This window comes from Mobula birostris, chromosome 12 (genome assembly GCF_030028105.1).
Source record: "Mobula birostris isolate sMobBir1 chromosome 12, sMobBir1.hap1, whole genome shotgun sequence".
In the NCBI taxonomy this organism is placed as follows: Eukaryota; Metazoa; Chordata; class Chondrichthyes; order Myliobatiformes; family Myliobatidae; genus Mobula; species Mobula birostris.
The window spans coordinates 3,842,355-3,863,397 of NC_092381.1; the positions used below are offsets into that span (position 1 = coordinate 3,842,355).

A 21,043-nucleotide genomic window follows, 5' to 3' on the forward strand; every position below is an offset into this window, starting at 1 on the left:
AGCATTCTAACTGGTTGCATCACCGTCTGGTACGGAGGATCAAAATAAGCCGCAGGAAGTTGTAAACTCAGTCAGCTCCATCATGCACACTAGCCACCTCACAATCAAGAACATCTTCAAAGGTCAATGCCACGAAAAGACGGCATTCATCATTAAGGACCCCCATCAAGCAGGATATGCTCTCTTCAGATTGCTACCATGCAGGAAGAGGTACAGGAGCCTAAAGGACGCCTCAATGTTTCAGGAGACCAGATGAAGCGTCTCGGCCCGAAACGTCGACTGCACTCTTCTCCATAGATGCTGCCTGGCTTGCTGAGTTCCTCCAGCATCTTGTGCGTGTTGTTTCAATGTTTCAGGAACAGCCATCAGATTTCTGAGCAGTCCATGAACCACTGCCCGCTGCCTTCTGCCTGCCCGTCCCCCACTTTCGCTCCCTCTTGCTCACTCGCTGCCACAGCCGACGACACTCAGCATCCAGAGCTGCCGCAGTGTCAGCTACCCCGCACCGCCCGTCATTTTCCATCAGGGGGCACCAAAGGGCGCCGGCCTAGTGGAGTGGCGTCCTCGATGCGGGGCAACTGAGGGCGGAGAGACGCGCAGGGGGCCTCGGTGCGGGGCAAGAGCTGGCTGTCTATGGGCCGAGCGCTGTGCCGGGGTCCTGAGTGCGGGGCAAGAGCGGGCTGTCTATGGGCTGAGAGCTGTGCCGGGGTCCTGAGTGCGGGGCAGGGTTGTGGGCCGGATTGGGTCCTTGGTGCGGGGCAGTCTGAGGGAGGGCACTCGAGGCGGGGTCCTGACAGTGGTGCCGAAGGACGAAAGCCGGACGAAAGCCGGGCGGCGGCTGCCGCAGAGACGTTGACTGAGGCAGACGGAGACAGACAGAATGGTGAGATGGAATGTTCTGGAACCCCGGGGGACGGAGGCAGAGGGAGGAAGGGAGCAGCGTGAGGGAAGTCGGGGTGAGAGATCGGTAGTAGTGACAAGAGAGGAGGCAGCGGCGAGGACAGGTGAAAGGAGGGAGATGGGGTAGGGGAGGGAGGTGAGGAGGGGGTTGAGGGTGGGCAGGACGGGATGGTGTGACGGAGGGGACTGGGGATGTGGGGAGGGTGGGGTAGGGAGGGGTTTGGGTGAGGGCGCAGGACGGGATGGTGTGACGGAGGAATGAATGAAGAAGGGCATGTGACAGAGTTGAGCGCTGGGAGGGAGTGGGGAGGGTCGCAGGGGAGGGGTTGGAGATTGGCAGGTTGATTTGTGGGGATGAGGGGATTAGACTAAGGTCGATGGAGAGAAGGGGAAATGAGGAATGTGGGAGAGGAGAGCGTGAGATACAAGATGTTTGGGACACGGTGTCTGAGGGTAGTGGTAGGGTAGAGAAGAGCTTCGGGGGTGATTCAGGAGGAGATGGTGGATGTGGGTGAAAGGGGAAATGGGGTAGGATGGGGCTAAAGGTAATAGGGGTAGAAAATTCTGGGAAGAGTTGGAGAAAGAAGATGGTGGTGGTTATTTAGAGGAAATGGGGAGGCCACAAAGAGATTGTTTTGGAGAAGGGATGTTGGAGGCATAAAGAATGGGAGACTGAAATGCTTTTACAGGCCAGTATTCAATGTTCTCATGGTTCAGCTTTGGTGTATTCAGGTCAGGCGGTTTTCTGCTGCACACGTCCTGACTCTTGTCACTGTGATTGGGGTGGTTCTGATATCTGTTGCCTCACTATGGTGTAGGTTGAGGATGTGGTGTACAGAGGATTCTTGCTCCTGTGCTGACGCTGTGACTGGAGTCTGGGTGAGAGGATGAGGCTTTTCGAGTCATAGAAAAGTACAGCACAGAAGCAGGCTCCTCAGCCCATCTAGTCATTGCCAAACCTTTTAAACTGTTCGCTGATGTTCCATATTTCCAGTTAATTTGGTTAACTTAGGTCTAAGGGTGATTCATTATTTCTAAGAAGAGGGGAGTTGGCCTTGATTTTCTTCTTAATGTTTTTTTTAGATTAGGTTATGAGAACACTCCTCTTTTATTGTCATTTAGAAATATATACGTGCATTAAGAAATGATACAATGTTTCTCTGGAGTGATATCACAGAAAACAGGACAAACCAAAGACTAACACTGACAGAACCACATAATTATAACATATAGCTACAGCAGTGCAAAGCAATACCATAATTTGATGAAGAGCACACCATGGGCACAGTTAAAAAAAAATAGACTCAAAGTCCCCGAGTCGATCGACTCCCGAGTCCCCGATAGCAGGCGGCAAAAGGGAGAAACTCCCTGCCATAAACCTCCAGGCACCGTCAACTTGCTGATGCCTTGGAAGCAGCCGACACTGAGTCTGTCCGTCCGAAAACTTCGAGCCCCCGACCAGCCCCGCTGATACAGCCTCCCGAGCGCCATCCTCTGCCGAGTGCCTTCGACCTCTCCCCGGCTGCTGAAACACGAAAAACCGAGGATTCAGGGCCTTCTGCTCTGAAGATTCCGGTTACCACACAGTAGCAGCGGCAGCGAAACGGGCATTTCAGAAGTTTTCCAGATGTTCCTCCGTACTCTCACGTCCGTCTCCATCAAATCAGAATTGTGCACGGTCCCCTACTTAACAGATTACAGATATCGTTCACCGGAGAGGCCGTGCGTGCTGCTGTTTTTGCCGCCATCTTCTCCTCCTCCTTTTAGACAGTAATGACATTAAAGCAGATTTCTTAACTTAGCAGATATGAATGGAGGCTACGTAGCATCCATGCCAGGACCACCAAACTCAAAAACAGTTACTTTCCCCAAGCAGTGAGGCTGATCAACACCTCCACCCACTAACCCACCCCTCCACACCCCCAGCCGCCACTACTTTATCATTTCCTGTCAGTCACCTTATGTACAGACACCCCTGTGTCCAGCGTCACTTTATCTATGTACAGAATGAGTATTGCCAACCTTTTTATGCCATGGACCAATGCCATTAAGCAAGGAGTCCATGGACCCCAGGTCTGGAGCCCCTGGTATAGAAGCTATCTTAAGTATTTATATTTATTGTGTTCTTTATCTTAATTGCGTTGTTTGTGTGGTGCATCGGATTTGGAGTAAAGCATATTTGGCACTCCTTTTCTCTTGTGTACTGGAAATGACATTAATAAATCTTGAATCCAGGAGGGAGTTCCAGGGTTTAGATGATGTTGGACCATTTGCATGTTTCCAGTTGGAATAATGCAAGGTTTGCAGGAAATCATTATTTATCTGACAACCCTTGGCTGATGCTCGTGCTGGAGCACCATTTTGGATTGTGATATTGGAGGAGCCTGGATGAGTAAGTGCAGTAAATTTTGTAGATGTTATACATTGGAGCCATTATGTGCCAGCGGTGATGTGAATGCAGACTTGGAAAGGTGGATGGAATGCTGCTGAGGTGACTGCTTTGTCCTGGGTGCCGTGGAGCTCCTTGTATCAGAGCTGCACTCATCCACATCAGTGCAAAATTACTTACACCTTTTAGATTGTGCAAAAGCTTTAAGATGTTGGAAGCTGAACCACTTGGTGTAGAGTACCCAATCTCTGACCTGCTCAATGTTCAAAGTAAGATCAGAATCGGGTTTAATATCATCAGCATAAGTCATGAAATTTGTTCAACACACTCGAGATGCTGGAGGAGCTCAGCAGGCCAGGCAGTATCGAGAGGAAAAAGTACAGTCGAATGTTTCGGGCCGAGACCCTTTGGCAGATCTGGAGAAAAAGAGCTGAGAAGTAGATTTAAAAGGTGGGAGAAGGGGAGAGAGAAACGCCGGGCGATAGGTGAAACTTGGAGGGGGGAGGGATGAAGTAAAGAGCTGAAAAGTTGATTGGTGAAAGAGACAAAGTTGTGGAAGAAAGGAAAAGGGGGAAGGAACACCATGGGGAGGCAATGATCGGGCAAGGAGATGAGGTGAGAGAGGAAAAAAGGGATGAGAAATGGAGAAGGGGAAGGGGGTTGGGGGTTATTCCTGGAAGTTTGTGACATCGATGTTAATGCCCTCAGGTTGGAGGCTACCCAAATGGAAAATAAGGTGATGTTCCTCTAACCCAAGTATGGCCTTATCACGATGGATGGACATATCGGAATGGGAATGGGAAGTGGAATTAAAATGGGTGGCCAGTGGGAGATCCTGCTTGTTCTGGCAAACGGAGCGTAGCGGGGAGGGAAAGATGTGCTTGGCGTTGGGAGTTTCGGAGAATTATGTGTTGGACACGGAGGGTGGTAGGTGAGGACAAGGGGAACTCTATCCCTGTAGGGTGGTGGGAGGATAGGGTAAGAGCAGATGCACGTGAAATGGAAGAGATGCGTTTAAGGGCAGCTTTGATGGTGAAGGAAGGGAAGCCCTTTCTTTGAAAAAGGAGAACATCTCCTCCGTTCTAGAATGAAAAGCCTCATCCTGAGAGCAGACATGGCGGAGACGGAGGAATTGAGAAAAGGGTTGGTGTTTTTACAAGTAATAGGATGGGACAAGGTGTAGTCTAGGTAGCTGTGAGAGTTCGTGGGTTTGTAATTGATGTCGGTGGATAAGCTCTCTCCGGAGATCGAGAAAGGGAAGGGAGGTGTCGGAAATGGACCAGGTGAATTTGAGGGCAGGGTGGAAGTTGGAAACATAGAAAACGCAGGAGGCAAAGTCGATGAAGTCGACGAGTTCAGCATCAGTGCAGTCGTCGATGTAGCGTAGGAAAAGTGCGGGACGGTCACCAGTGTAGGCTTGGAACATCGACTGTTCCATGTAGCCAACAAATAGACAGGCATAGCTGGGACCCATGCGAGTGCCCATGGCTACCTCATTTGTTTGAAGGATGTGAGAGGAGCCAAAGGAGAAATTATTGAGAGTGAGGACAAGTTCCACTAGGTGGAGGAGAGTGGTGATGGAGGGGAACTGGTTGGGTCTGGTGTCCAGAAAAAAATGGAGAGCTTTGAGGCTTTCCTGGGTGGGGGATGGAGTGTATAGGAACTGGACATCCATTGTAAAAATGAGATGATGGGGTCAGGGAACTTGAAATCCTTGAAAAGATCAAGAGTGTGTGAAGTGTCACGGATGTAGGTGGGAAGGGACTGAACCGGGGGGGGGGGATTAAAAAGAGTTGAGGTAAGCTGTTTTAATTCTACTCCTCAGCATTTTTTCTCCAGTCCTGCTGAAGCATTTCGGTCCAAAACGTCGACAGTACTTTTTTCCGTAGGTGCTGCCTGGCCTGCTAAGTTCCTCCAGCATTTTGTTGTGTTGCTTAGATTTCCAGCATAAGCAGATTTTCTCTTGTTCATGAAATTTGTCGTTTTTATGGCAGCAATACAATGCAATATATAATAAAAGAGAAAAAAAACTGGTAAGTGAGGTTGTGTTCTTGGGTTCAATGTCCATTCCCATTCAGAAATCAGAAGGGAAGATCCTGAATCATTGATTGTATGCCTTCAGGTATATGGTAGCAATAAGAACAGGGCATGTCCTGGGTGTTGGGGGCTCTTAATGATGGAAGTCACCTTTTCGAGGCACTGCTCCTTGAAGATGTCCTGAATGCTGGGGATCCTAGTGCCCATGATGGAGCTGGCTGAGTTTACAACTTCCTGCAGCTTATTTCAATCCTGTGCAGTAGCATTCCCCACCTCCCTCACTATACCAGTTGGAAATGCAGCCAGTGAGAATGCTCTCCTCGGTACATCTGCAGAAATTTGCAACTGTCTTTGGTGACATACTAAATCTCCTCAAACTCCTAATGAAATGTAACCGCTCTCTTGCCTTCTTTGTAGCTGGGCCCAGGATAGATCCTCAGATGTTGACACGCAGGGACTTGAAATTGCTCTTGAGATTACTTTTGAGCCCTCTAAGAGAACTGGTGTGTGTTCCCTCATCTTACCCTTTCTGATGTCCACAATCAGTTCTTTGGTCTTACTGACATTGATTGCAAGCTTGTTGGTGTGATATCACTCAACTAGCTGATATATCTCACTTCTGTATGCCCTCTCGTCACCATCTGAAATTCTGCCAACAATGGTTGTGTCATCAGCAAATACAGCAATGACATTTGAGCTGTGCCTGGCCACACAGTCTTGGATGTGGAGAGAGTAGAGTAGTGGGCTAAACACACGTACTTGAGGTGCACCAGAGTTAATTGCAGGTGAGGTGGAGGTGACTGTGCAAAAGAAGACAAATAGTTTAACTGGAAGTAAGTAATAGTGACAATATGAGATGAAAGCAAGTCTATAGCTTGTAAAATTAGTTATGAGTTGTGGTGAATGACGTTATCCATGCTAGTTCAAGAGCCAGACGGTTGAATGGTAATAACTGTTTCTGAAGCTGCTGGTGGATCCAATGAAACTATAGTGTTGGTGAATAGATTCTATTGTCATACAACAGCCCATCTGCACATTGACCAATTCTTGATATGTCTTGGGGTAATTCACATTTATCTATTACGTGTACTTCAAATCATACAGTGGAATTTGTTGTTTGTGTTAACACTGGGTGTATTCAATGTGGAGGTTGATAGGTTCTTATTTAGTTAGTGTCAAAGGTTATGTATGAGAAGAGTAAATAAGCCGTGATTGAATGGCAGAGCAGAATTGGTGGGCTGAGTGGTTTAATTCTGCTCCTGTGTCTTATGGTCTTACTACTGGGGGCCCTCCACAAGTGTTCCCCCGCATTCTGGCACCAACATACCATGCTCACATTGTTCAGCTGAATAACACAAGCAGCACAACAAAATAGAACAAGGAAACCACTGCAAAATAAGTCCCTTTCCCACCTTCTTAGCCACCCACCCACACTCGGGTAGGGTTCCAACACCTGGGCAATCTGCCTCTGGGCCTCCAGTCCTTGGTCCCAGACTTCCAACTTCGGACTTCGATCACGATTTTGAACTTCAAGCATAGACCCCAGCATTCATTGATCTAGACTCCAGGAGTCACTGATTGTGGGTGAGTTGGCTGAGAACTGGTTTTCAGGAAATGGTGATGAATTAATCATAGAACAGTACAGCACAGAAACAGGCCTTTTGGCCCATCTAGTCCATGTTTAATCATTAATCTGCCTAGTCCCATTGACCTGCACCTCATTACTGGTAGTAATGAGACGAGGGCATGTCCTGGGTGATGGGGGTCCTTCATGATGGATGTCACCGTTTGAAGATATTTTCGGTACTGGGAGACTAGTGCCCCATGATGGAACTGGCTGAGTTTGTAACTTTCTGCAACTCTTTCTGATCCTGTGTAGTGACCCCTCCAGACCAGACTGTGATGCAACCAGTTAGAATGCTCTCCACGGTACATCTGTAGGAATTTTCTAGAGCCTTTGATAACAGACCAAATCTTCTCAAACTCCAAATAAAATATAGCCATATAATTGCTTCAATATGTTGGGCCCAGGATAGATCTTCAGAGATGTTGACTTATCCACTAGGTGAATATCAAAACTTAAGCCTTGCGGTTTTGCATTCTGTGCAATGTTCTGGAGCCACCTGGAATTATTTATTTAATTGTGCACAATCATTTATCACTAGATATGGTGGGATTGTAGAATTTTGAAATGGAGTCAGAGGGGCTACAGCGTAGAAACAGGCCCTTTGGCCCATCGACCAGCACCCAGATCGTAGCCCTCCATACCCCTTCCATCCATGCAAGAATTCAAATTTCTCAATCTACACTAGCACCACCCTCTGAGTGAAGAAGTTTCCTCCTCATGTTCCCTTTAAATATTTCACCTTTCACCCTTACCCATTCAACCTCAGTGGGAAAAAGTCTATTTGCATTTACCCTATCTATACCCCTCATTATCTTGTATTCCTCCCCTCAATCAATTACGATCTAAGTAATAAAGTTCTAATTCATCTTTCCCTATAACTGTGGTCTTCAAGTCCTGGCAACATCCTTGTAAATTTTCTCTGTTGTCTTTCAATCTTATTGATACCTTTCCTGTATGTAGGTGACCAAAACTGCACATGATACCCCAAGTTAGTTCTCACCAATGCCTTATACAATTTCCACATAACGTCCCAATTCCTGTACTAAATACATTGATTTATGAAAGCCAATGTAACAAAAGGTTTCTTTACAACCCTATCTACTTGTGATGCCACTTTTAAGGAATTACGGGTCTGTATTCCCAGACAACTCTGTTCTACTGCACTCCTCAATGCCCAAATACTCACTGTGTAAGACTGGCTCTGGCTGGTCCTACAAACCATTTGTCTGCATTAAATTCCATCTACCATTTTTAAGCTGGTCCAGATCTTGCTGCAAGCTCTGATAGCCTTTCTCACTATCTAACAACACCCCCAATCTTGGTGTCATTGCAAATTTGCTGATCCAGTTAACCACATTATCATCCTGATCATTGATATAGATGACAAACAACAAAGGACCCAGCACCGATCCCTGCAGCGATCTGCTAGTCACAGGCCTCCAGTCAGAGAGGCAATCATATACAACTACTCTCTGATTTCTCCCACAAAGCCAACGTCTAATCCAGTTTACTACCTCGTCTTGAATGCTAAGTGACTGAACCTTCTTGACCAACCTCCCATACGGGACCTTGTCAAAGGCCTTGCAAAAGTCCATGTAAATGACATCTACTGCCTTCCCTTTGACAACTTTCTTGGTAACTTCCTTGAAAGACTCAACAAAGATTGGTTAGACTTGACTTACCACACACTAAGCCATGCTGACTATCCTTAATTGGTCATTGTCTATCCAAATGCTCATGTATCCAGTCCTTTAGAATATATTCGAATAACTTCCCCATTACTGATTTCAGGCTTGCCGGCCTATAATTTCTTGGCTTATTCTTAGAGCTTTTCTTAAACAGCGGAACAAAATTCCATCCTGCAATCCTCTGGCACCTCACCTGTAGCTGAGGATATTTTAAATATCTCTGCTAGGGCCTCCACAACTCTGATTAATTTGACTTTACAGGCAGAGAAAGATTATTCCTTAAGAGGAGGAGTTTGTTCCCACTTAGGTGGGAATGCAGAGCTGCTGTCTTAATCAGAGCAGAGTGGGACCAAGTTGCCAGTAATTGTTCCTAATTCATGGTATATGAGATGGTTGTTTATTTTGCTATCTTTATTCACCGTATGCATTTCAATGTATGAGGAATTTCTGTGTTAGTGCATGGCAGGCATCAAAAAACAATATTCAACAATTATAAAGAATAAAAAACAAATAAATTTAAAGATTAAAGGAAGGAATGGAATAAAATGTGCATAGATAAATACCAACAGGTATATTTCAACCATGTTTCTCTCTTTACAAACCTACCTACCTTCAATCAGTTTGTCAAGTGTCATACAAGAGAAAATAAAACACTGGATCTCTTGTATGCAAAGATTAAAGATGCATACAGCTCTACAGCTCCCCCCCCCCCCCCAACTTGGAAGATCAGATCACAACCTGGTTCACCTCATGTCCTTGTAAGACCCAAGTACAGCAACAGCTGGCTACCACCAAGATAGTAAAGAAACGGTCCCTGGAGGCTTTGAGGTTCCTGACTGGAATGTGCTTTGTCAACCATTTGGGGAAGACATTAACGGGCTTACTGATTGTATCACTAGGACACAAGGACTGTTCACTGCTTCCCTAACAACAAACCATGGGTCACTAGTGATCTAAAGGCTCTTCTCAACCACAGAGAGGGAGCCTTTAGATCAGGAGACAGGGAGGAGTTGAAACATGTGCAGAGGGAGCTAAAGGTGAAGATCAAGGTGGCTGAAGAGGAATACAGGAGAGAGCTGGAGAACAAGCCTGGGCAGAGTAGCACACAGGAGGTGTGGAGAGGTATGAAGAACATCATTGGCTTCAATCAGCCTAGCTGTAAAGGCTCGGAATGCAGCTGTGATTGGGCTAATGAGTTAAACCAATTCTTCAATAGGTTTGACAATTGCCCTCCTGTTCACACCCCCCAGCACACCTGTCCAGGTGCCGAGGCACCCAATGCTCCCTCAGCACCAACACTTCCCCTCCTCCCCCTTCCCTATCCAGTGCAACACGTGGACGAACAACACACAGGCTACCACTATCTACATCCCCTCCTTGCCCTGCACCTGTCATATATATCTCCATGTACCAACTGCTATGGTCCTGATCTTCACCCCCCCCCCCCCCACCTTCACCCTTCCAGCAACTCCCCAGTCATCATTGACTCGCCTTCACCACTGAGCAGGTGAGAAGGGCTCTGGGGAAACTCAGACAAGGCAAAGCATTGGGACGGGACAGTATGAACCGCAAGGTCCTGAAGGAGTGTGCTGAGCAGCAAAGTGGAATTCTCCAGTGCATTTCCAATCTGAGTCTCAGCCTGGAAAGGGTCCCAACTGTGTGGAAAACATCAAGTGTGCTCCCAGTATCCAAGAAGGGCCAACCAAAAGTCTTGAATAACTACTGTCCAGTGGCCCTGACCTCAAACATCATGAAGACCCTAGAGATGCTGGTCCTGGCTCACCTCTAACCCTTGGTCAGATCAGCACTCAGTCCCCTGCAGCACTTCGAGTCAGTGATACAGTCATCTACCTGCTGAACTGAGCCTACTTCCATGTGGATAAGCAGGGCAGCACTGTGAGGATCATGTTCTTTGGTTGGTCAAGTGCCTTTAAGACCATACAACCCTCATTGCTGGGGGAAAAGCGCCATTCAAAGCAGATCGGCACTTCCATTGTATCCCGGATAATGGACTACCTGACTGGCAGACCACAGTTTGTGCAGCTTCAGAGTTGTGTGTCAGACATGGCTATAAGCAGCACTGGGGCCCCACAGGGGACTGTATTAGCTCCCTCTGTTTACCCTGTGTACCTCAGTCATACAACACAGTGTCGTGTTATCTGCGGAAATTCTCTGATGACCCAGCAATAGTTGGGTTCATAAAGAAGGAAGGGAGGATGAATACAGGCCCTGGTGGAGGACTTTGTCAAATGGTGCAAGCTGAATCATCTGCAGCTCAACATCAGTAACACAGAGGAGATGGTGATGGACTTTAGGATGGCTAAGCCTGCACTGCTCCTTGTTACTATTGATGGTACTCTGCAGATGCTGGGGTCAAAGCAACACTCACAACACGCTGAAGGAACTCAGCAGGTTGGGCAGCATCAGTGGAAACGATCAGTCAATGTTTCGGGCTGGGACCCTTCATCAGGACTGTAGAGGGAAGGGGCAGAGGCCCTATAAAGAAGGTGGGAGGAGGGTGGGAAGGAGAAGGCTAGTAGGTTTCAGGTGAAAAACCAGTAAGGGGAAAGATAAAGGGGTGGGGGAGGGGAAGCAGGGAGGTGATAGGCAGGAAAGGTGAAGAAGGAACAGGGGAAAGTACAATGGGTAGTAGAAGGAGGTGGAACCATGAGGGAGGTGATTGGCAGCTGGGGGAGGGGGCAGAGTGAAACTGGGATAGGGGAAGGGAGGGGAGGGAATTACCGGAAGTTGGAGAATTCTATGTTCATACCAAAGGGCTCGAGACTACCCAGATGTTATATGAGGTGTTGCTCCTCCAACGTGAGTTTGGCCTCATCATGGCAGTAGAGGAGGCCATGTATGGACATACGAATTGGGGATACAAATTGACAATAAACTGGACTGGTCAAAGAACATTGAGGCTGTGGTACAAGAAGGGTCAGAGCCATCTCTATTTCCTGAGGAGACTGAGGTCCTTTAACATCAGTCGGGCGATGCTGAGAATGTTCTACGAGTCTGTGGTGGCCAGTGCGATCATGTTTGCTGTTGTGTGCTGGGGCAGCAGGCTGAGGGTAGCAGACACCAACGGAATCAACAAACTCATTCGTAAGGCCAGTGATGTTGTGGGGATGGAACTGGACTCTCTGACGGTGGTGTCTGAAAAGAGGATGCTGTCCAAGTTGCATGCCATCTTGGTCAATGTTTCCCATCCACTACATAATGTACTGGTTGGGCACAGGAGTGCATTCAGCCAGAGACTCATTCCACTGAGATGCAGCACAGAGCGTCATAGGAAGTCATTCCTGCCTGTGGCCATCAAACTTTACAACTCCTCCCTTGGAGGGTCAGACACCCTGAGCCAATAGGCTGGTCCTGGACTTATTTCCTGGCATAATTTGCATATTACTATTTAATTATTTATGGTTTTATATTGCCATATTTATACTCTGTTCTTGGTTGGTGCAACTGTAACGAAACCCAATTTCCCTTGGGATCAATAAAGTATGACTATGACTATATCTGAATGGGAATGTGAAGCAGAGTTGAACTGGGTGGCAACCGGGAGATCCTGTCTGTTGTGGTGGATGGAGCGGAGGTGCTCGACGTGGATGTGGTGAGGAGCTTCAGGTACCTGGGGGTGCACCTGGATGACAGACTTGAGTGGAGCACCAACACAGAGGCTGTGTACAAGAAGGGCCAGAGTCTCCTCTACTTCCTGAGGAGACTGACGTCCTTTGGAGTATGCAGGCCTCTCCTTCACATGTCCTACCTGTCTTGTTGCCTGTACAATCTTCTTTGCGGTGGTGTGCTGGGCAATGGCATCAACATGGGTGATGCCAACAGGCTCAATTAACTGATTAGAAAGGCTGGCTCTGTTATAGGAGTCAAACTAGACACGCTGGAGGCTGTGGTAGAGCAAAGGATCTTACAGAAAATTCTGACAATTCTGGACAATGTTTCTCACCCTCTGCATGCCACCTTGGCTGAACAGAGGAGCACTTTTAGTAATAGACAACTGTGCTGCTCCAAAGAGCGCTATATGAGATCATTGTAACCCTCAGCCATTAGGCTGTATAATGAGTCAACCTACAGCTGGGGAAATGATGACCCCCTCCTATTAGACTGAGATGACTTATTTTTTCTTAGTTCTCTTCTAATATTTGGGTATTTGTATATCTGTGCATTTGTAAGGCTACTGTGACGCTGTAATTTCCTTGGATATCTGTCTATCTATTTGCAATGTTAACAGAATTATAAACAGTGGTTTTGAAGTGTTTATAGTGCAGTGTTGGGGCAATAGGGGAGGGTAGGACAAACTAGAATGGTTTATTATATTAACTGCTTGGGAGAAGAAATTTTTAAGGTGGTGGGAAGTTCTTGTTTTAATGTCCCTGGAGTGCTTTCCAGAAGGGAGCTTTTGGAAAAAGCAATGATGGGTCTGCAATGATTTTTTTCCTGCCCATTTTTTCTTGCTGGGCACTTACAGGCAAATATGACTCATGTGTAAATTGCTATGTTAAAGTAATCTGATAGTATTTTTTCTCCAGGAACTAAACAAACAAAACCTTTCAATTCCAAAAATCCTTTTGTCATAAATGTCTTTTCAAATGCAAGTGGTTTGAAATGATGTTTGTGATAAAAGGATTTTTGGAATTGAAAAGTTTTTGTTTGTGTCGTCTCTGGAGGAAAAAAATGCATAACGTCACAGAATTTCTCATTTATTCAAGTGGATGTGATGTTACCGATGACAAAGTGGAAAAAGAATTGTCTTTTATTGATGTGATGAAGGGCTCAGCAGAAAGTTCCTGGAATTGGACCCAGTGACCAGAGTTCCCAGTCTCAAAGCATATTTGATTCTGAGGGGAACTTTGAGGGTTGCTTTTGCATGCATTTACTTGTTTTGTACCTGAACTTGTAGATTAGAGAGAAGCTGTTTGTGTGGTAAAAGATAAGATCTTTAAAAATTAGCTTTACATGTACATTGAAACATACAGTGAAATGTGCCATTTGTGACAAATGAAATCAGTGAGAATTGTGCTGGGGGCAGCCTGGAAGTGTCACAGTGTTTCTGGCACCAACAAGGCAAGCCAACAACTCACTAACCCTAATCCATATGTCTCTGGGATGTGGGAAGTAACCTGAGGATCTGTATTGAGCTGCCAGCGAAAGTTAGCTCTTTAAGAGACATTGGAATAGGTAGATAGAGTATTGAGGCTGAGATGGTGATGGGCCGACCATAGACAGTGGGGGTAGTAGGGAGGATTCTGCAGTCTGCATTGATCATTTGGGTCGAAGGGCCTGTTTCTGTGCTGTATTACTATGCCATTCCTCGATTTTTCAAATATTAAACTACTTCCATCTGCGGGCTCAGATAATTCCGGAGATTTGCCACTATCTAAGAGAAGAACTTGCTTCAGGTCTCAGTTAGAAACTAGATCTCCTTGTTAGTGACTATCCCACTAGTGAAAACCTCTACTCTGTTGAGTTTTTTTTAGTGGTTCTTCCGCTGGAACACCTTGATTACTCTGAATCTTGTTCATTTGGTACACAACAGTATAGCACAGGAACAGGCTCTTTGGCTCATAATGTTGTGCTGAACTAATTAATTAGTAATCAAATGGCTAACTCATCCCCTCTGCCTACACAATGTCCATATTCTTCCAATTTCCTCACACTCATGTGCCTATCTAAATGTCTCTTAAAAGTCTATAATGTATCTGCCTCCACCCCCACCCCAAACAGTGCATTCCAGGCATACACCACTCAGTGTAAAGAAAAGACTTGTCCCTCACACCTCCTTTGAAATTACTACCCTCTACCCCTCACCTTATACCTTCTGGTGTTAGACTCTTCAGCCCTGGGATAAAGTTATTGTTTGTCTACTCTATCTAGCCCTCTCATAATCTCGTATAGAGTGGCATGCAAAAATTTGGCACTCCGGTCAAAATTTCTGTTACTGTGAATAGTTAAGTGAGTAGAAGATGAACTGATCTCCAAACGTCATAAAGTTAAAGATGAAACATTCTTTTCAACATTTTAAGCAAGATTAGTGTTTTGTACAATTTTAGAGTGAAAAAAAGGAAAGGAGCACTATGCAAAAGTTTGGGCACCCCAAGAGATTTGAGCTCTCAGACAACTTTTACCAAGGTCTCAGACCTTAATTAGCTTGTTAGGGCTATGGCTTGTTCACAGTCATCGTTAGGAAAGGCCAGGTGATGCAAATTTCAACGCTTTATAAATACCCTGACTCCTCAAACCTTATCCCAACAATCAGCAGCCATGGGCTCCTCTAAGCAGCTGCCTAGCACTCTAAAAGTTAAAATAAATGATGCCCACAAAGCAGGAGAAGGCTATAACAAGATAGCAAAGCGTTTTCAGGTAGCCGTTTCCTCAGTTCGTAATGTAATTAAGAAATGGCAGTTAACAGGAATGGTGGAGCTCAAGTTGAGGTCTGGAAGACCAGGAAAACCTTCTAAGAGAATTACTCTTAGGATTGCTAGAAAGGCAAATCAAAACCCCCGTTTGACTGCAAAAGACTTTCTGGAAGATTTAGCAGACTCTGGAGTGGTGGTGCACTGTTCTACTGTGCAGCGACACCCGCACAAATATGACCTTCGTGGAAGAGTCATCAGAAGAAAACCTTTCCTGTGTCTTCACCACAAAATTCAGCGTCAGAAGCTTGCAAAGGAACATCTAAACAAGCCTGATGCATTTTGGAAACAAGTCCTGTGGACTGGTGAAGTTAAAATAGAACTTTTTGGCCGCAATGAGCACAGGTATGTTTGGAGAAAAAAGGGTGCAGAATTTCATGAAAAGAACCCCTCTCCAACTGTTAAGCACAGGGGTGGATCGATCATGCTTTGGGCTTGTGTTGCAGCCAGTGGCACGGGGAACATTTCACTGGTAGAGGGAAGAATAAATTCAATTAAATACCAGCAAATCTGGAGCAAACATCACCCCATTTGTAAAAAAAAGCTGAGGGTGAAAGAGGATGGCTTCTACAACGGGATAATGATCCTAAACACACCTCAAAATCCACAATGGACTACCTCGAGGCGCAAGCTGAAGGTTTTGCCATGGCCCCCGACCTAAACATAATCGAAAATCTGTGGATAGACCTCAAAAGTGCAGTGCATGCAAGACGGCCCAAGAATCTCACAGACCTAGAAGCCTTTTGCGAGGAAGAATGGGCGAAAACCCCCCAAACAAGAATTGAAAGACTCTTTGCTGGCTACAGAAAGCATTTACAAGCTGTGATACTTGCCAAAGGGGGTGTTACTAAGTACTGACCATGCAGGGTGTCCAAACTTTTGCTTTGGGCCCTTTTCCCTTTTTTTATTATTTTGAGACTATAGAAGATGGAAATAAAGAAGTAATCTTGTTTAAAATACTAAAGAGATATGTCATCTTTAACTTTATGCCTTTTGGAAATCAGGTCATCTTTTACTCGCGTAGCTATTCACAGTAACAGAAATTTTGATCAGGGGTGCCCAAACTTTTGCATACCACTGTACCTTCAGATCTCCCCTCAGCTGCTCCAGAGAAAATAACCCAAAGCTCTTGTAATAGCACATGCCCTCTAATCCAGGCAGCAGATTGGTGAACCTCTTCTGCCTCCTTCCCAAAGCCCCTACACCTTCCTGTAATGGGGAGAGTCCTCATTTGCAGACACTCTGCATTCAGATAATCTGCCTTGTAACCTCTCACTGAAATGAATCACCTCATACTTCCCAGGCTGAACCACTTGCCAGGTGAGATTCCCACAGTCACTCACTCTATCTATATCCCATTGCAGGAACACAATGTCCTCATCATTATCTACCCTTCCACTTATCTTCACATCCTCAGCAAACTTTGGAAACCTTGCATTTCATTTCCTCCTCCAGGTCATTCATGAAAAGTGTGAACATCTGAAGACCAAAGTTCAAAGTAAATTTATTATCCAAGTACATACGTGTCACCATATACAACCCCAAGATTCATTGTTTTGCGGGCAATAAATCCTCCAATAAAAACCATAACAGAATCAATGAAAGACTGCACCAACTTGGGCATTCACCCAGAGTGCTAAAGACGACAAACTGTGCAATACAAAAAGAAGACAATAATAAATAGATAACGCAATAAATATCGAGAACACGAGATGAAGACTCCTTGAAAGTGAGCTCATAGGTTGTTGGAACATTTCAATGATGGGGCAAGTGAAGTTATCCCCTTTGGTTCAAGAGCCCCTCAGCTTTGGTTGAGGGGTAATAACTGAACCTGAATGTGGTGGTGTGAGTCCTGAGGCTCCTGTACCTCCTTCCTAATGTCAGCGGCAAGAAGAGAGTGTTGCGGGGGGGGGGGGGGGGAGGTCTCTGATGGATGCTGCTTTCCTGCAACAGCATTTCATGAAGATGTGCTTAATGGTGGGAAGGGCTTTACCTTTGATGGACTGGGCTACATCTACTACTTTCAGGATTTTCCATTCAAGGACATTGGTGTTTTCATACCAGTCTGTGATGCAGCCAGTCAATATACTCTCTACTACACATCTACCTGAGTACTCCTGTAGTTCCATTCCAACAGCCTAAAAACGATCCATTGATTTTTGAATCATTGTATTCAGTTCATGCCTGTGCATGTCCTCCAGTAACTTAGTTTATGCACTAGCCAGTTATGTGGCACCTTGAAAAATGCCTGCTGGAAAACTAAAACACATTGTATTTACAGGTTTCCCTCTATCAGTAGATTTGTCAAACATTAGTTACTTTTCATAAAACTGTGCTCACCGTGTTTAATTACATTTCAATTTCCTTGTGATTAGTTATTTCTTCTGTGATTATTGACTCCAGCTCAAGGTTTCTCAACTTTTTTTATGCTGTGAGCCAGTACAACTAAGCAAGGGGTCTATGGGCTCCAGGTTGGGAACCCCTATACTATAGGGGATATTGGAGGTACAGTGTTGGATTCTAATGTTTTTGATCCAAGCTTCCTTCGGAAGTCAAAACTTGTCCCTTCATGATTATTTTATTAAACACTAATTGAACAAAGAGAATTGAAAACGTAAAGTTGCAAAAGTCAAGTAGATAAAAACAAAGAACAGAAGATGATGGCAGGTCAACATGTTCAGCATGTAATACATTGTGTTAGACCCCACTTGGAGTACTGTGCTCAGTTCTGGTCACCTCACTACGGGAAGGATGTGGAAGCCATAGAAAGGGTGCAGAGGAGATTTACAAGGATGTTAACATGAGGAATTCTGCAGATGCTGGAAATTCAAGCAACACACATCAAAGTTGCTGGTGAACGCAGCAGGCCAGGCAGCATCTCTAGGAAGAGGTACAGTCGACGTTTCGGGCCGAGACCCTTCGTCAGGACTAATGTTCACCAGCAACTTTGATGTGTGTTACAAGGATGTCGCCTGGATTGGGGAGCATGCCTTATGAGAATAGGTTGTGTGAACTCGGCCTTTTCTCCTTGGAGTGACGGAAGATGAGAGGTGACCTGATAGAGGTGTATAAGATGATGGGAGGCATTGATTGTGTGGATAGTCAGAGGCTTTTTCCCAGGGCTGAAATGGTTGCCACAAGAGGACACAGGTGTAAAGTGCTGGGGAGTAGGTACAGAGGAGATGTCAGGGGTAAGTTTTTTACTCAGAGAGTTGTGAGTGCGTGGAATGGGCTGCTGGCAATGGTGGTGGAGGCAGATGTGATAGGGTCTTTTAAGAGACTTTTGGATAGGTACTTGGAGCTTAGAAAAATAGAGGGCTATAGGTAAGCCTAGTAATTTTTAAGTTAGGGACATGTTCGGCACAACTTTGTGGGCTGAAGGGCCTGTATTGTGCTGTAGGTTTTCTATGTTTCAATGTTTCTATTTAGAAACATTTTATTAAAAATTGGAGCACATAGCTTCTATTCAAATAATGTGGCAGCAAGAACCACGAGGGGATACACTGAACAATCTGCATTTATATACTGTGACCACTGAGGAAAACACTGAATAACTGCGTCAATCAAATCAAATCAAATCAAGTTTAATTGTCATCCATACAGCCAAATGAGACAGTGTTTCTTTGGGGTTAAGGTGCAAAACATATATAAGCGTTCAAAATAATGAGAAAGGGAGAAACAAAGAATGTAGTCGCATAAGAAAGCACATTTTTAGCCCAAGTCCGGCAAATTGATGACTTTTGGTATTCCAGCCTGTAATTCCACCAATCCAACATAGGAGGGCAGCACTGTTGGGAGAGGCCACACCCAAGCACTGCGCTACAATGCAAGCTCGAGGATTGAGGCATAGTCCTCATTACAGCTGGGGTGGCACTGCCTGTCCCTCCACCAAACAAGGGCAGCGGGCCTGCGGCAATCAATGTCCAATAAGGTCTTGTGATCACAAAAGAAATGTCCAAGATAGTCACTTGGTTTCACTGCACGCCACCTTCACGCCAACCCGAAGGCATCAACTCCGGTACCTCCATGTGTACATACTGTGACCACTAGGAAATATATTGTACAGTTGCAGTTAAATATAAGTAGCTATGTAAAATACAAGCAGGCAAAAATTAAATTGTAAAAGAAGATGACAATTATAAAGTCTAATCCAACAACAAAATGGTGGACTTGTGGAACACACTGCCAGGGTGTTCGTAGAGGAAGATACATAAGCCCCTAAGATATAGGGGCAGAATTAGGCCATTTGGCTCATCGAGTCTGCTCTGCTATTTCATCAGGCTGATCCATTTCTCTCTCAGCCCCAGTCTCCTACCTTCTCCCTGTATCCTTTCATACCGTGACCAATCAAGGATCTATTGAGCGCTGCCTTAAATATACAAAAAGGCCTACCGCAAAGAATTGCACAGATCCGCCACTCTCTGGCTAAAGGAATTCCTCCTTATCTCCATTTTATTTGGGTATTCTGAGACTGTGTCCTCTGGTCTTTGACTCTCCCACCAAAGGAAGCATCCTCTCCACATCCACGCCATCGAAGCTTTTAAACATTTGATAAGTTTCAATGGAATCTCCCCACATTCTTCTGAATTCCATTGAGTACAGGCACAGAGCCATCAAACACTCCTAATATAACAAGACTTTCAATCCTGGAATCATTTTCACGAGCCTCCTTTGAACCCTCAACAATGTCAGCACAACCTTTCCCAGATAAGGGGTCCAGAATTGCTCAATACTCTTAAGTGGGGCCTCATAAATGCCTGATAAAGCACCATATACATCCTTGCTTTTACAGTGGCATGCAAACATTTGGGCACCCGTGGTCTGTTACTGTGAATAGCTAAGCGAGTAAAAGATTACCTGATTTCCAAAAGGCATAAAGTTAAAGATGACACATTTCTTTTAATATCTTAAGCAAGAAAACTTTTTTATTTCCATTTTTTACAGTTTCAAAATAACAAAAAAGGAAAAGGGCCCGAAGCAAAAGTTTGGGCACCCTGCATGGTAGTACTTAGTAATACCCCCTTTGGCAAGTAACACAGCTTGTAAACGCTTTCTGTAGGCAGCTAAGAGTCTTTCAATTCTTCTTAGGGGGATTTTTGCCCATTCTTCCTTGCAAAAGGCTTCTAATTCTGTGAGATTTCTGGGCCGTCTTGCATGCACTGCTCTTTTGAGGTCTATCCACAGATTTTCGATGATGTTTAGGTCAGGGGACTGTGAGGACCATGGCAAAACTTCATCAGTCCACAGGACTCGTTTCCAAAGTGCATCAGGCTTGTTTAGATGTTCCTTTAAACCTTTTGAATAGAACTTTTTGGCTGCAATGAGCAAAGGTATGTTTGGAAAGGGTGCAGAATTTCATGAAAAGAACCCCTCTCCAACTGTTAAGCACAGGGGTGGATCGATCATGCTTTGGGCTTGTGTTGCAGCCAGTGGCATGGGGAACGTTTACTGGTAGAGGGAAGAATGAATTCAATTAAATACCAGCAAATTCTGGAAGCAAACATCACACCGTCTGTAAAAAAGCTGAAGATGAAAAGAGGATGGCTTCTACAACAGGATAATGAACCTAAACACACCTCAAAATCCGCAATGGACTACCTCGAGAGGCGCAAGCTGAAGGTTTTGCCATGGCCCTGACAGTCCCCCGACCTAAACATCATCGAGAATCTGTGGATAGACAAATGAACAGTGCATGCAAGACAGCCCAAGAATCTCACAGAACTAGAAGGCTTTTGCAAGAAAGAATGGGTGAAAATCCCTCAAACAAGAATTGAAAGACTCTTAACTGGCTACAAAAAGCATTTACAAGCTGTGATACTTGCCAAAGGTGGTGTTATTAAGTACTGCCATGCAGGGTGCCCAAACTTTTGCTTTGGGCCCTTTTCCTTTTTTGTTATTTTGAAACTGTAAAAGATGGAAATAAAAAAGTTTTCTTAAAATATTAAAGAAATGTGTCATCTTTAACTTTATG

At 45.2% G+C, this 21,043-nt stretch overlaps 1 protein-coding gene across 2 annotated transcripts in view; it reads left to right on the forward strand.

Annotated features, from left to right (window-relative positions):
* The first annotated feature begins 766 nt into the window (after nt 1-766).
* The window catches only part of rabggtb (Rab geranylgeranyltransferase subunit beta), an 85,746-nt gene continuing 65,469 nt past the window's right edge, over nt 767-21,043 (forward strand). For both annotated transcript variants that reach the window (XM_072274568.1, XM_072274570.1), the window contains exon 1: nt 767-883. In XM_072274568.1, coding sequence (XP_072130669.1) covers nt 881-883 — 3 coding nt within the window. In that variant the 5' untranslated portion in view covers nt 767-880. The remainder of the gene's footprint in view (nt 884-21,043) is intronic.